The sequence below is a fragment of the Rhinopithecus roxellana genome, chromosome 4, assembly GCF_007565055.1.
Source record: "Rhinopithecus roxellana isolate Shanxi Qingling chromosome 4, ASM756505v1, whole genome shotgun sequence".
Classification (NCBI taxonomy): Eukaryota; Metazoa; Chordata; class Mammalia; order Primates; family Cercopithecidae; genus Rhinopithecus; species Rhinopithecus roxellana.
The window spans coordinates 159,370,150-159,386,198 of NC_044552.1; the positions used below are offsets into that span (position 1 = coordinate 159,370,150).

Sequence of the window (16,049 nt, forward strand, 5' to 3'; positions counted from 1 at the left end):
AGTCCCGGGAGGAAAGTGCTCGCCCGCTCCTGACCTGTGACACGCTCACAGCGAAGGCAGGTAGTAGAAGAGTCCCATGAAAGTAAACAGGGTATTAAAACGGATCCTTAAAAATAAAAGTGCAGGCTGAGAGTTGGTAGTGTGGGAGGTGGAGGGTGTGTGTTCTTGTGCAGAGGAGCTTGGGGTTTGCAGAGGAGACAGGGGAGCTTTGTGTACCCGGAGCAATGAACAAGCGGCGACTTCTCTACCCCTCAGGGTGGCTCCACGGTCCCAGCGACATGCGGGGACTCCTCTTCTCCACTCTTCTGCTTGCTGGCCTGGCACAGGTAAGTCCTCTCCCCCGACTCTTTCCCTTCCGGAGACTACAGCCATCCTCAGTTCTTCAGGCCAAAACTAAACAAAACGAAGATGGGGAAGAGGGAGGATCAATGGCTTGTGCAACTACTTCATAAGAAATAGGAAGCCATTTTTCTTTCCAAATAAAGTTCTGTGTTAGTTCATGGGCTTCATGAAAGAAATGTAAAACATTTCTCCCTTTCAGGTAACGGCACTGAAGCCTCCTTTCGCTATGTTTGAACAGCCCCACGCTTTCCTATATATTTTTGTAGCAGAGTCTAAGGCATAGCCTGGCACAGTGTGGGAAACAGTGTTTCTCCATGCCAGCTCCAGGCGGAGGCTCAACTTTCCATTGCTGTCTGCAAAATGTGCAAAGAGCCCCTGGAAAAACGAATTTTGACAGCGGCTTTTTCCAGTTAAGCCTGCCTTGTTTGAAAGCGGCACTTTGGAACAAACATTTACATTTTTAAAACATTGTCTTACTTTGTCTTTTCTCAGTCCATGTGTTTCTCACTCCCTGAAAGGGAAGCAGTCTATGGAGGCTTGGAAGTATTTCAAGCAACAGACCAAAGGGAAGTTTAACTTACTATGAGCAATTCATTGCCTTAGTCTTTTTAAATAAGAAGATGAAAACAAGGTGACTTCATTGTTGATTTATTTACACGGTAGACAGGCGACAGAGTTTTGAAATCTGGTGATTTAGAAAACACGGGCGTGTCTGTGAGTTAGTAGGGGATTGGGACCATAAGTAGTAGATATATCTTAGAAAACAAGGAATTGGAAGTTGTTATCCCCTATAGAGAGATATTTACGATTTCAAAAGACATGCAAGAATGTCAGTGGTCTAGGTCATTGCTGCTGTTCTGTGGAGGGGCTCACTCCCCTGTCTGTGTGTCTCCTATTCCACTGTTCTTGAGAAAAAGCCTGTCATTGTGGATTGAGAGCAGCTGCATGTTCTTAGACAGCAAGTATTCCAACACAGAGAGATGTGTATAAAATAAACAACAACAAACACAGAAAGGTGTTACACACAGAGAGGTAAGAATGGATTATTTTGTGCTTAACTTTGCTTTTATGAATTCATAAATTCATAAAATACCTGATAATACCTAGCATTTACTGAATATCTGCTATGTGCCAAATACTGTGCTAGGTGCTTCATTTATTTATTTAGAGACAGAGCCTCACTGTGTTGCCCAGGCTGGAGTGCAGTGGCACAGTCTCGGCTCTACCTCCACCTCCTGGGTTCAAGTGATTCTTGTGCCTCAGCCTCCCGAGTAGCTGGGATTACAGGCGTGCACCACCACGCCTGGCTGATTTTTGTATTTTTAGTAGAGATAGGGTTTTGCCATGTTGGCCAAGCTGGTCTTGAACTCCTGACCTCAAGTGATCCTCCTGCCTCGGTCTCCCAAAATGTTGGGTTTACAGGTGTGAGCCACTGCGCCCAGCCCAAGGGTGCCGAGGGTTATATAATAATAAATCTTAATTATCAAAACAACTTTAAGGGTTGGCATTACTAATCCCATATTACAGAGGAGATCAAATGGTGGGAAGTTCTGTAAGATCACAGAGCTCTTGCAAAGCTCGGATCTATTGCCAAAATGCTTATTCTTTCTATTGCACCATTCTAGTGCCGCTTATTGTCTTGAAATTTTGCTGTCGAAAACAATCAAAATATGTCTGAGGAAAAGAGAAAAATATAAGATTCTTTATATTTACCCACATATTGGCTATGTCCAGGCCTCTTCATTTCTTCCTGTATTTCTAAGTTACTATCATAACAGAAGATCTGCAGACTGAAGATCCTCCTTTAGTATTTCTTGTGAAGCAGACCTGCTAGCAACAATTTCTCTTAGGTTGTGTTTACCCAGAAATGGTTTTTATTTCACCTTCATCTTTGAAAGATAGTTTCACTGGCTATATAATTCTGGGTTGACAGGATTCCCACCCTCCTCACCGCCCTTAACATTGTCTCTGGGCATCTTGTTCTCTCTCTCTCTCCCTCTTCCTCCTTCTTTTGATGAGAAGTCAGATCTCAATTTTATTGTACTTTTGTATGTAATGCTTCCCCCTTTCCTCAGTCTACTATTATGATTTTCTTTCTTTATTTTGAGATGGAGTCTCCCTCTGTGGCCCAGACTGGAGTGCAGTGGCGCGTCTCAGCTCACTGCAACCTCTGCCTCCTGGGTTCAAACGATTCTCCTGTCTCAGCCTCCCGAGTTGCTGGGACTGCAGGTGCACGCTGCCACACCTGGCTAAGTTTTTGTATTTTTAGTAGAGATGGAGTTTTGCCATGTTGGCCAGGCTGGTCTTGAACTCCTCACCTCAAGTGATCCACCCGCCTAAGTCTCCCAAAGTGCTGGGATTACAGGTTATTTCAGCTTCATTTTTGAAAGATAGTTTCACTGGCCATATATTTCTGGGTTGACAGGTTGGGTTTTTTTTTTTCCTTTCAACATTGTCTTTGGGCATCTTCTTCCACATCTCTTCCTCCTCCTCTGTCTTTTGATGAGAAGTCAGACCTCATATTTAATGTAATTCTGTATGTAATGCTTTTCTCAGTCTACTGTTATGATTTTCTCTTTATCCTTGGATGTCAACAGTGTTACCTTTTGACCTCAGAGATGATCTGGAAATGCTTCAAAACTGGAGAGATAAAGAGGCATCCAGGGGGGCAGTTTTGGGAGTGTGCCTTTTGTTAGAAAGAACACGAGAAAAAGCAGGGAGGAGAAAACCAACCCAGGGAGTCCAGCAAATGGCAAGCCATGGAAGGAGAGTGTGTGAGAGCTAAAGCTCAAGAGGTAGGCAATGGAGGGCTTTGGATACCTGGCCCAGAAGTTTAGGTTGCCCAGTATAGACTGTGGGGAACCCCAGATTGGGCTTTAAGGAGAGGAGTAATATAACCAGACATGTTCTTTAAAGGGATTCCTCCAGCGGCAATGTAGTAGATACACTTGAATAGTCATTCTGGAGGAAGGAAGACCAGTCAGGAACTCGTAGTGATAGTGCTTACTTAGTAGCAGTGAAATGGGGAAGAGCATCTGGTTCTGGGAAGATAAGGACAATAGAATACATAGGATAGGTCACTGAACGGCCATAGGAGGTGAGAGAGAGGAAGACGACATAGATGAATCCAGATTCCTGACTCCAGACTTTGAAGAGTGAAAAATGATGACTTTTGGACTTGAGTATTTCCTGGTGATCACATATGCAAACTCTCCTTCATTGTTTTAGGTAACATCTGGGTGGAGATGTCCAGTAGGGAGTTAGCTCATGGGTCTAGGGCTCAGTGGAGAAGTCCAGGTTGGAAATTTAGATTTCAAACTTGCATAGGATGAAAACTGAAGGCAAGGGGGTGGGTGAGGTTGCCAAGAGACAGTGTGTAAAGTGAGGCAAGCAATACGTTAAAGCTAAGAAACACCAATAGGCCTAACTCTAAGTCAAATTCAGGGTAACAGGAGCCTGTGGAGGAGACTGAGAAAGTACGTTGAAAAGTAAGGGGTGTATTGGGGGGACCAGATGGAATGAAATCCAAGGTAGAGGAGCGTCAAATGCCTTAGAGAGGTGGGGCAAGAGCGGGGACTGAAGAGATTTCACGGACATGAGACCAGCAAAGAGGCCACGGAACCCGGCATCCTGAATCACTGGTGGCCATAGCTGAACCTATGCAAAACTGAGTAGGCAAAAATTTTTAAGTTTAAACGTTTTTTAGGATTCTAGCTTTACTATTTCTACTCCCTTCTCCACTTTGGTGTTTCCTTTTCCCCTGCTCCTTCTCCAGAAGCCCAGCAGTGTCCTATCCTCCCCATCAAAACCCATTCTCATGTTATGCATGCAACTTTTGAATGGCAGCTGACATGTTACTCTTTGCTGGGGCATACGTGTTTTACCAGTGGTAGGAAAAAAGGCTGAGTGTTTAATATTAGGTGGAATTTCATACAGATACTTCTAAATGTAGAGTTTTTGAGGTGCAAATTGACTTAGATCTAGGAATCAATTCAACAGCCCCCAGTTCCATCAAATAAATATTAAGAGTTATTTACATAAGTGAATTGGCAGGCACTGTGCTAAGTGCTGGTGGTATACTCACAAACAAACCACAAGCACCTGAGGTTGAGTGACTTTATGGCTAGTGGAAGAGATAGGCACTTACATGGGTAATTTCAGTTTAAAATTGTGCAAGGCAGGGAAGTTACAGGAATCTTTCTGGAAAAGATGTTACTGAAACAGAACCTTGAAGGATAAGTAGATGAAGAAGGAACAGGGTCTGGGCAGAATGTTCCAGGCAGGAGGAACAGCATCACATATGCAGGGAACTGCAGGCACTTTAACTTTCTGGAACCTAATGCTTACAAGAACTGCAAGACACGAGGAGGGCTCTGAATGCTGTGCGTAAGTGCTTTCACCTTTCCTGTAGGTCAGACACTTTCAGGTGTGAAGGATGAGGGAGAGGAAGAAATCCAGATGGTTTTCAGCTTCCTGACTAGGCGCCCTGAGTGAATGGTGATGCCATTCAGTAAAATGGGAACTGCTAGTTGAGGAGCAGTTTGTAAGGGAGAGGGTAGTTGTAGAACCTCAACGTACATATGTCCAGTAGCAATGAATAAGTTGTAAGCCTAAGGGATGAGGTCTAGCCTGGAGAAACAGATGCAGAGATTCGGTGATTTGCTCAGTATCAAAGCTGGGTTGCAGTAGGAGTTGGACTAGGAAAGGAAGGAGGGTAAGTGTTGAGAGCTTAGGCTCTGGAACCTGCCTGCCTGATTTAAATCGCCTCTTGATCTGTTACACAGGACAACTTAAATAATTTGAGTCTCAGGGTCCTCATTGATAAAATGGAGTATACAGTTTCCTATTGCTGCTGTAAGAAATCACCAAATTGAATGGCTTAAAGCAACAAGATTATTTACAGTTCTGGACATCTGGTGTCCAAAAGTGGGTCTTACAGGGCTAAAATCAAGTGTTGGCAGGACTGCCGCCCTTCCGGAGGCGGCAGGGGAGAATCCATTCTTTGCCTGTTCTAGCTTTTAAAGGCTGTCTGACTTCCTAGGACCATGACCGCTTTCAGCAACAGCATTGCTTCTACTTCTGCTTCTGCCATTGCATCTTCTCTGACATGCCTGCCTCCTTCCCCGGTGGACCCAATGTACTTGTGATTACCTTGAGCCCACTTGGATAATCAAGAGTGATAACCTCAAGATTCTTTTTTATTTATTTATTTATTATTATTATTATGCTTTAAGTTCTAGGGTACATGTGCATAACATGCAGGTTTGTTACATATGTATACTTGTGCCATGTTGGTGTGCTGCACCCATCAATTCGTCAGCACCCATCAACTCGTCATTTACATCAGGTATAACTCCCAGTGCAATCCCTCCCCCTCCCCCTTCCCCATGATAGGCCCTGGTGTGTGATATTCCCCTTCCTGAGTCCAAGTGATGTCATTGTTCAGTTCCCACCTATGAGTGAGAACATGCGGTGTTTGGTTTTCTGTTCTTGTGATAGTTTGCTAAGAATGATGGTTTCCAGTTGCATCCATGTCCCTACAAAGGACACAAACTCATCCTTTTTTATGTCTGCATAGTATTCCATCATGTATATGTGCCACATTTTCTTAATCCAGTCTGTCACTGATGGACATTTGGGTTGATTCCAAGTCTTTGCTATTGTGAATAGTGCTGCAATAAACATACGTGTGCATGTGTCTTTATAGCAGCATGATTTATAATCCTTTGGGTATATACCCAGTAATGGGATGGCTGGGTCATATGGTACATCTAGTTCTAGATCCTTGAGGAATCGCCATACTGTTTTCCATAATGGTTGAACTAGTTTACAATCCCACCAACAGTGTAAAAGTGTTCCTATTTCTCCACATCCTCTCCAGCACCTGTTGTTTCCTGACTTTTTAATGATTGCCATTCTAACTGGTGTGAGATGGTATCTCATTGTGGTTTTGATTTGCATTTCTCTGATGGACAGTGATGATGAGCATTTTTTCATGTGTCTGTTGGCTGTATGAATGTCCTCTTTTGAGAAATGTCTGTTCATATCCTTTGCCCACTTTTTGATGGGGTTGTTTTTTTCTTGTAAATTTGTTTGAGTTCTTTGTAGGTTCTGGATATTAGCCCTTTGTCAGATGAGTAGATTGCAAAAATTTTCTCCCATTCTGTAGGTTGCCTGTTCACTCTGATGGTAGTTTCTTTTGCTGTGCAGAAGCTCTTTAGTTTAATTAGATCCCATTTGTCAATTTTGGCTTTTGCTGCCATTGCTTTTGGTGTTTTAGACATGAAGTCCTTGCCCATGCCTATGTCCTGAATGGTACTACCTAGGTTTTCTTCTAGGGTTTTTATGGTATTAGGTTGAACATTTAAGTCTCTAATCCGTCCTCAAGATTCTTAAGTTGATCACATATGCAAACTCCCCTTCATTGTTTTAGGTAACATATATGCACAGGCTCCAGGGATCAGGACATGGACATCTTTGAGGGGACCATTATCTGCCTATCGCATGGTATAATCACCACTCCACACTGTTGCTATGAAGGTTGATTGAAATAACCACTCAAAGTGATTTATGAAGATTGCAGTCGTCAAGACAGACATTAGGCAAAGACCTTGCTTTCAAGTTGCTTACATTCTTGGTGCAGGTATCAGAAAGTAAACAACTGAAATGTGTAGGTGGTAAGAAAGGTGGTAAACTCTATGGCGAAAGGACTGGGATAGGGTGCCCTTTCACAAAGAGTGGTCAAAGAGGGCCTCACTGAGAAATTTGAGCACAGACCTGAAGACAATAAAAGAGTGAGCCATGAAGATATCTAGGGGCAGACTGTGCTTGGAGTCAGAGAACAAGGACACTGGTGTGGTTGGTGTGGGGGCACCAAAGTGGTGAGTGGCAGTGGGCAAAGTAATATGGGGAGGGGGAGCACATGATGCAGGGCCATGGCGGCACTTTGAATTTTACATTGAAATGGGAGGCCATGAGGAATTCACTCCATATGAGCAAAGAGTGATATGAACTGGCTTATTTTTAAAGAATCATCCTGGATGTCAAGTGAACAAAGGAGCAAGCAAGGTGAACCTTCAGGAGGCTATTGTCATCATCCAAGTGAACAAGGGTGACTTGGATTATGACGGTAACAGAGAGGGCATCAATAAATGATTCGTGTGGGTGTTTTTAAAGGTGTAATAAACAGGATTTATTGATGGAATTAGATGTAAAATGTGAAAGAGAAGAGTCAAGCATGATCTACAGGCCTTGGCCTCATCAAGGTATTTTGGAAATATATTGGCATTTGCTCAAATGGGAAAGGGTGTGGAAGAACAGATTCGGGGGGAAGCTTGGGGGCTTGTTTTTGGTCATATTAAATTTCCTATGCCTATTAAACATCCAAGTGGAGATGTTAAGTAGGCAGTTTGAGTTCAGAAGAGGGTATGAGTTGGAGATAAAAGATATTAGTGAGGGAAGATACTTTAGAGGCCTTATCCATGGGGCTCTGAGGTTTATGGATTAAAGAGGATGAGAAGAAACTGGCAAAGGAGAGTGAGAAGGAGCAGTCAATGAGAAAGGAGGAATAAGAGTGGAATAAGAGCCTCCAAGAGTCTGGGAGGTTGAGTGAAGAATAGTTTAAGGAGAGTAATTTTGTCAAATGCTGATAGGTGTTGTAATGATTATAACTCACCACACTGTGTACTACCTGTTTGTGGGAAATCTTCTATTCCTATTATACTATTACATAGAGAAGCTATTTCTAACATCACCTTTATTATCAAATGAAGTTCTGCTGCAGGACACAGGGCACTGGACCGTTAGATACAACACCCGAAGGAAGGCCTGGAGAAGTGTCAGATGCACATCAGCGTAAACAGTTTTGTCACTGGCCCTGCAAATGCCCTCATCAGAAGCCCCATTGCCCTCCTGGAGTGAGCCTGGTGAGAGATGGCTGTGGATGCTGTAAAATCTGTGCCAAGCAACCAGGGGAAATCTGCAATGAAGCTGACCTCTGTGACCCACATAAAGGGCTGTACTGTGACTACTCAGTAGACAGGCCTAGGTACGAGACTGGAGTGTGTGCATGTAAGTGTCTCTTTCTGAACCTGCTGGAAAAGATTGAGTCTAGACAGATTTCTCTCCTGCAATTGTTAGCTTTGAGTGATCAGCTTAGTTTGGCTAAATATGAGGTGGGTTTAGTTTTCATGCACCAGTGGGACTGGCTCCATTGTATTGGATACTACGTGAAATTAGCAGATGCTTGCACACATTCAGAAACCCATTATTTTCATTGCGTTGAGGTGATCTTGCAGTTCTTCTCAGGTAATTGCTTTTAATGATAGAAAATAAAAGGAATTATCTAGAGTCTGACTTCTTAAAGTGCTACAAAATGACAGCTTTTGTTAATACTGTCAAAAACAATCCAACTTCAGCCTTTTCTGTAACAAAAAATAATCTGCTTAAAAATATTAGAATGTATACCCAGTATTCAGAGATACAACTTTTTTTTTTTTAATTTATTTTTATTTTTATTTTTTTTTGAGACGGAGTCTCGCTGTGTCGCCCAGGCTGGAGTGCAGTGGCCGGATCTCAGCTCACTGCAAACTCCGCCTCCCGGGTTCCCGCCATTCTCCCGCCTCAGCCTCCGAGTAGCTGGGACTACGGGCGCCCGCCATCTCGCCCGGCTAGTTTTTTGTATTTTTTTTTTAGTAGAGACGGGGTTTCACCGTGTTAGCCAGGAGGGTCTCGATTTCCTGACCTCGTGATCCGCCCGCCTCGGCCTCCCAAAGTGCTGGGATTACAGGCTTGAGCCACCGCGCCCGGCCAGAGATACAACTTTAACCTCAGCTTTGCCAACTAATGATTGAGGTGCTGTGCTTTTTACTTCAGCAGATTTGTAAAAAAAAAAAAAAGGTGAGGTCACCCCAAACCACAATCTGACCCTCAGCCTTGTGTGACTAGGCTCTGGAGACTGATTCAGATCATCTAAACATTGACACTATTTCAGGATGCCAAATAATTTAGGATAAAAAAATAAAATTTCTAAGGAAAGAGAAACACTCATGTCACCTGGGCAGTTTAGTCCGTCTGCAGAAAAGTCTAAGCAGGAAGGCAAATTACGATCAGAAGTTTGGTTATGAGCCACGGAATGAGAGCCTATCTTTGGAGTCACGCTGAATGTGTAGAGTGCTCAAGCTTGATAGCCTGATGCCCCTGCCAGCACTGTATTGTATGGTTAAAAATGTGGGATCTAGGTTCAAGTCCTGACTGCTCTGCTAACTGAATACACTTGATCAAGTTGTTTATTCTCTCTGTGCCTCAGTTACATAATATGTACTTCCTAGCTTATAGAATTGCTGGGAGGATCAAATAAAATAATGACATAAAACACCTAGCACAATATCTGGTATTCAGTAGGCTCTCAAAAATGTTATTTATTGGAATCCTATAAGGAAAACATGACCTATCAAACAATGTGGCATTCAGGACACCCATTTTTTCCAAGCTGGGCAGGTTATTTCATTAACCCGACAAACGCTTAGTGACCATCCACTACACAGCCAAGCACTGTGGCCAGCAACTGAGGACATGACAGGGAAAACAAGAGATACAGGCCTTGGCCTCAGAGAATCAAATATTAAGGGGTCAGACCTTTCCATAAGTAATTTAACACAAAATGTGATGAGACTTTTAACAGAGCATAGACACGAGGATAGGAATGGGGATAATCTATAACTAGGGCCCCAAACTATGACCTGAGAGTCAAATCTAGCCAACAGCCTGTTTTTGTAAATAATGCTTTATTAGAACATGGCACATGAACGTAGAGTCTACAGCTGCTTTTCAATGGCAGAGTCAGTAGTTTTCATCAAACACTCTCTGGCTTGCAAAGGCTAAGATAGTTTCTATTTGGCTCTTTGCAGAAAATTTGATGATCCCTGATCAAGAGCAACGTTTTAAAAACTTTTTGATCTGAGGACCCCTTTATAGTCTTAGAAATGACCCCTTTATAGTCTAAAAATTACCCGTTTACACTCTAAGAAATTAATGAGGACCTAAAGAGCTTTTATGTGGGTTTTATCCATTGATATTTGATGGATTAGAAATTTAGAAATATTTATTAATTCATTTAAAAAGAATAAACCCATTGCAGATTAATAAGAATAATGTTGTTATGAAAAAACATATAACTTATTTTCCAAAGAAAAATTTAGTCAGAGTGTCATTGTTTTACATGTTTTGAAAATCTCTCTAGTGTCTAGCTCAATAGAAGATAGCTAGAGTCACACATCTGCTGCTTCTTTCAATCTGTTACTATGTGTTTTTCTGGTTGAAATATGTGAAGAAAATCTGGCATCACACAGATATGTAATTTGAAAAGGGAGGAATATTTTAACAGGCTTTTCAGATAATTGTGAATATACTTTTATGTTTATTGATATTATGTTAAAACTTGACAAGTGATAGTGTCTTAAAAATTAGCTGCATCATGGAATGAAACCACATCAATGAACTTTCAACTCTGTGATGTTAAAATGCATCAGTCTATCCAAGACCCATTTGGAATAGATCTTTTACTCATGCATAATTTTGCCATTCTATGCATTGTTCATTTGGAAAATATGTTTACTGTGTTGTAGAGATGTTCAAAATATTGACACAATTATGTAACGTCTAAAAAAATCACATTAATGTCATCCTCACCGGAAAAGTCTACATATTGGATAAATATAAAGATTTCAGTGATGGATACAAGTTTTCCAAAATTTGAATTTTTCCTTGAAATCTTGAATTCTCGCATTGACAAAAAAATGCTGTCACAGTTGTTTTCCTTGAAGTGACAGGCTCAGTTTGCTCATTTTCAAAAAAAAAAAATGTTTCCAAAATACACAAGTCTGAATAACCAGTTTATCATCAGTCATTTCTTCAAGTAAAATTCCCACTAAAAAAAGTGGTTAGCTCAGCTCACAACTTTACCAATGACGTGGTTCCTTAAGGTTCCCTGAGACAGTCATTTGCTGAAGTTTCAAGACAGCTATTCACTGGAATATTCTATGTATATTTCCTATGTTGTTACATAGAATATTAAAGAGACCAGTGCTTGATGATTAAGATTTAATAAAATTAATACTTTATACTGTGCCATCAAGGACATTCTTAGGTAACCCCCCCCCCCCTTTTAAAGGGTAAGTACCTGGCAAGGAAAAATACAAGATTACTTCTACAGTTTGGTTCATGCCAAGGCACCAGCAGTTCAGTTTTAGCCACAGTTGCTTTTGTACACCAGTGCAAATACCAACACAGTGAAAAATGCCAGCCACATCTTAGTACTTGGAAAAGAGTTTTGACCTTGCAGATCCCCTAAAACTGTCTCAGGTACTGCCAAGGGATTAGAGGACCGCACTTGGGGAAGAGCCTATCCAGAAGGTCAAGAATACCCCTCAGAGGAAGTGAAACTCTCCTACAATCTCTTAACAAAACCCGTCAGTACCTTGCAGTTCTGTAGTTAACTATAGTTTCTTCAGACATTCACTTATCCTGTCTTCCTAAGAATATATCCTAGCCTATTGTTGGATGTCTGGGAAAACTTGTCTCACTAGACATCAACCTATCTCAGATTTATTATCAACTATTCTTATGGTGATTTTACAGGATCTTTACTTGGTCTTAATTCTGGAAGTGACCATGTGGGGTATATAGCCTACAATATAATGAAAATGCCTCACTTTAGAAACCTTTCTACAGATGTCCCATGAAGGAGGTTCCAAATGGAACCTAAGAGGTTGAGAGCTATACTTCATACAGGAGATAATCCATTCCTTCCTAGGTTCATAATTGGAGGTCTACACTGTCACAGGTTATGGCTTCTTTGGCAATTTTGCTCTTTTCTCTTTTCAGACCTTGTAGCTGTTGGATGCGAGTTCAACCAGGTACATTATTATAATGGCCAAGTGTTTCAGCCCAACCCCTTGTTTAGCTGCCTCTGTGTGAGTGGCGCCATTGGATGCACGCCTCTGTTCATACCAAAGCTGGCTGACAGTCACTGCTCTGGAGCTAAAGGTGGAAAGAAGTCTGATCAGTCAAACTGTGGCCTGGAACCATTACTACAGCAGCTTTCAACAAGCTACAAAACAATGCCAGGTGCTCATAAGTAGAGCTATTTTTCATGTATGACCTTGGTGGTATTCCTTCATGTTCCTTTTATGTACCATAAGTACTCAGTAAGTACTTACTGATTGGTGGTCAGAGTGAGATATAGTTTGAGTGTATCATTTTACTCAATCTTTGCCTCAGACAGGGATAAACGTCTGAAAAGGAAATGTTATAATGTTTTAGAATTTTCTGGTGAAACATTTAAAAACATTTTTAAAAGATCTACTAGGTCAGGAAGCTCTTCTAAAATCTTACACCTCTGCTTATTCCCAAACTCTTCTCAGGAAAATTGACCAAATATTGTTCACATGTACCCTGGAATAACTTATTTGTGTTGTTCTATTATGGGCAAGAAGTTTGACCATCCACTTCCCCAAATTTTAAAAGGCAACATTTCTATGTGATACAGGCAGAAATGAGAGGCTACTGCTGAAAATAAAAACTGACACATATTTTGAACTTGTAAATATTATTTCTAAAAATAGAAATCTCATAGGAAGTCCGTTCATTCACTCTGAAATTGAAGTTCAATTGCTAATCTCTCTCTGTAAACACACACACACACACACACACACACAGGCACTTTTAAGTAGGTTACCCATGTATCTATGTACTCAGAAAACTGAAGTGTGATTCTTCATTACTCATCTTGTATACCTGACCATTTGCAAACAGCTTAAGTATATTCATAAACCTTGTATCCTGGTCTGCTCTAAGTTAGCATTTTATTTAAGCATCAGCATATTTTGGGAACAGGAGTTTCAAAACCACCAGCAAATAAAGTATAGAAGAGGAAGGACTCGGAAGGGGTAACATCGAAGTCTGGTTCTTGTTCACATCTCTGTGTTCTCATCCAGAAATCAAGAATGGCTTTTTCTTAAAGTTTAAAGCTTAGTGAGAGGTGCGATGGAAATGCAGAATACTTGTATATGTTGACAACTCGTAAGTTCAATTTTATTAAGTGGATATTTAATAAAGGCAACCATAAGCAGAGAAATGAGTTTTAGATATTTAAAAACTAACTATAAAAGGAACTCCAGTTTTGTCAGTTAATTAGAAAAAAAATTTACCAGGTTGTGGTGAATTTGCATTTACTAGACATGTTCAGTTGACAGCATGACACTGTTAATGCTCTAAAACCTCTGAAATTATAAGCCCTATCCTTATTGTTATTTTTTTTTTCAAAATGTACAGAACAGTTAGCTTTCTGCATTGGATTTTAGTGATTCAATATAAGGTTCTTAGAACCCATGCATAAACTTCCCTGGAAAGACTACCTTAGAGCAGTTTTCCACGAGCGAAGCCCTTTGGATCAAGTTCAGGTTGGTCTCATTTTAGAAGTTAGAGCAGTTCAGTGGATTCACTTTGACCTTGGTTGGGAAAGGCATCAGATAGTCAGTCTTGGTAGTTAGTGCCTTGTCAGGTAACACGAGAAAATCTCCTGAAGTGTTCTCTAGTGTTTTGCGATTTAGAGCTAGATGTGTTTCAAATGAAGTATATGTTCAGTCTAACGTCTCTTCTTTGCTTAACTGTGAAATTGTATTTATGGCCCACACAGGAATTTGGCTTTTAAAATTAACCATAATGACAAAAACACATACTTTAAGATATATTTGTGACAGTAATTTATAGTCAATGGTTGGAATCTAGCTTTTGCTAGGTCAGTATGAAGCATGCAATGACATAATGCCCTCATGCTTTTTTCAGTGCTCACCAAACACTAAGCTTTGTTTAAAAAATCTCTTCTAGTTTTCTTGCTTTTTAATGAATGGTGAATTCCTGAACTACAGCTCTTGGTTTAACAAGGAGGATTACTGGTAACACGGTAATCTAACCTGCGTTTATTTATTGCAGATGTGTGCCAAGCTTCTAATCTGCTTCCTGCATTGAGGTCTTTAAACTGTTGTCTACCTTCCAGGTATCTTCACGTTTCTGCTTCCTCTCCTCAGTTCTATGTGCAATTGCAAGAGACTTTACTGTAATAACACTGAAAGCAGTGTCCTAGTATCAATTAATAGAGCACATACTTTAAAGAGACTATTTCCTATGAAGAAGGCTTTTTTTTTTTTTTTTTCTGGGTCTTTTTCAAGTTTTAAATTGATTTTTTTGAAGTAATATAGCCAGAATTTTGCTGTGCAGACTCAAATCACAACCGTACTCCCAAAGCATTCATTTCAAGATGCACATTAACCTTAAGGAAATGCCTTGAGATAGTAAGTCAATATGTAGTTTGCTTAAAATGAGCCAAGGGCTTGATTCATTCATAACAAGAAGCTCCCAGTGACCTTACATGGAAATGGGAGCATTGTTATACCCTCTTATATTCTCTCTTCCCCTTCTATTTCCCCTTAGCAGCAGACATTGGAGGGGCTCTATCTACTCACTCACTGACCCATCTATTGATCCATCCATTCTCTGTTTTTTCATAAGTAATTTGAAATCCTACCCAATTGGAGAGTGCTTTGGGCCTAAGAACATAGGGGGTGTGACAATTAAGTTGAATGAATGAAATTCTACACTTGGAATGACTTTGTATATAAACTATTAGTTTAGTTCAGTATAGCATTAGTTAATTAGACAGTTTTCTAAAAGACTAGATTAAAACAAATGAAGAAATCTGCTCTCACTGATAGTCTCATTCTCACATATAACTTTTGTATTTTAGATTTTAACGTATTATGAAAGTTAACATTAAGATCACACTGTTCTGATCAATATCTCAAATTCTCTCATTTTTTTTCAACATCTGTTAGAAATGATCAGGCAAGAACCAGGGAAAGGACAACTCCACAGGGACGTGAGCTCAGGCTTAGGGTTCCGAGGGCAGGCGAAGCAGAAAAATGCAAATGAGCAAATCTTCTCAGTGCTTCAAAGATGAAGTATTTTTATTCCTCCTAAGAGGTTGGACTGTAATACTTGACTGAAAGTTAATTTTGGGGTTGGGAAAGAGGGAGATAGAATGATAAATTAGACCATCAGCTTCTTTTATTCTGAGTTATATTATACAAAAATATTCAGATTTCTTAAACATTAGCTTAAACATGATTAAAAATGATCTATTTATAGATTTTTATCTATTTATCTATAATTAAAAATTATCTGCTTGTAGATAATGTGTATTTATCTAAGTACATTTATATATATACATATGTACTTTTCTCCCTTTGTTTTAGCTTATAGAAATCTCCCACTTATTTGGAAAAAAAAATGTCTTGTGCAAGCAACAAAGTGGACTCCCTGCTCCAGAACATGTGGGATGGGAATATCTAATAGGGTGACCAATGAAAACAGCAACTGTGAAATGAGAAAAGAGAAAAGACTGTGTTACATTCAGCCTTGTGACAGCAAGATATTAAAGACAATAAAGGTAAAGTTCAAATATCTTTAACTTAATTCAACATTAAGAGATTCCTGAAAAGTAAGCATGTGTGTGTTTTGGAGGGAGGGATGGTGTTTAGTTCTTAAAAAAAAAAAAACCATCTCATTATAATGCTTAAAGTCAAACTATTTCAGAGGAAAACAGGATAATAACTGCACGTTGTGGGGAAAATTTTACCAACCAGAGCAGA

The 16,049-nt window shown here is 40.3% G+C and overlaps 1 protein-coding gene across 5 annotated transcripts in view; it reads left to right on the plus strand.

The window, feature by feature from the left end:
- Positions 1-16,049, plus strand: part of CCN6 (cellular communication network factor 6) — an 18,750-nt gene continuing 2,701 nt past the window's right edge. Inside the window, exons 1-6 of one of the 5 annotated variants that reach the window (XR_004056886.1) lie at positions 34-82; positions 256-326; positions 8,115-8,412; positions 12,226-12,468; positions 14,335-14,398; positions 15,654-15,847. Coding sequence is in view for 3 of the 5 variants with exons in the window: in XM_010359886.2 (XP_010358188.1) it covers positions 225-326; positions 8,115-8,412; positions 12,226-12,468; positions 15,654-15,847 (837 nt within the window). In the remaining 2 variants the exon portion in view is untranslated. Of the gene's footprint in view, positions 327-7,143; positions 7,207-8,114; positions 8,419-12,225; positions 12,469-14,334; positions 14,399-15,653; positions 15,848-16,049 lie in introns of those variants that run through there. The other 4 variants (XM_010359887.2, XR_004056885.1, XM_010359886.2 and 1 more) reach the window with 4 other exon arrangements.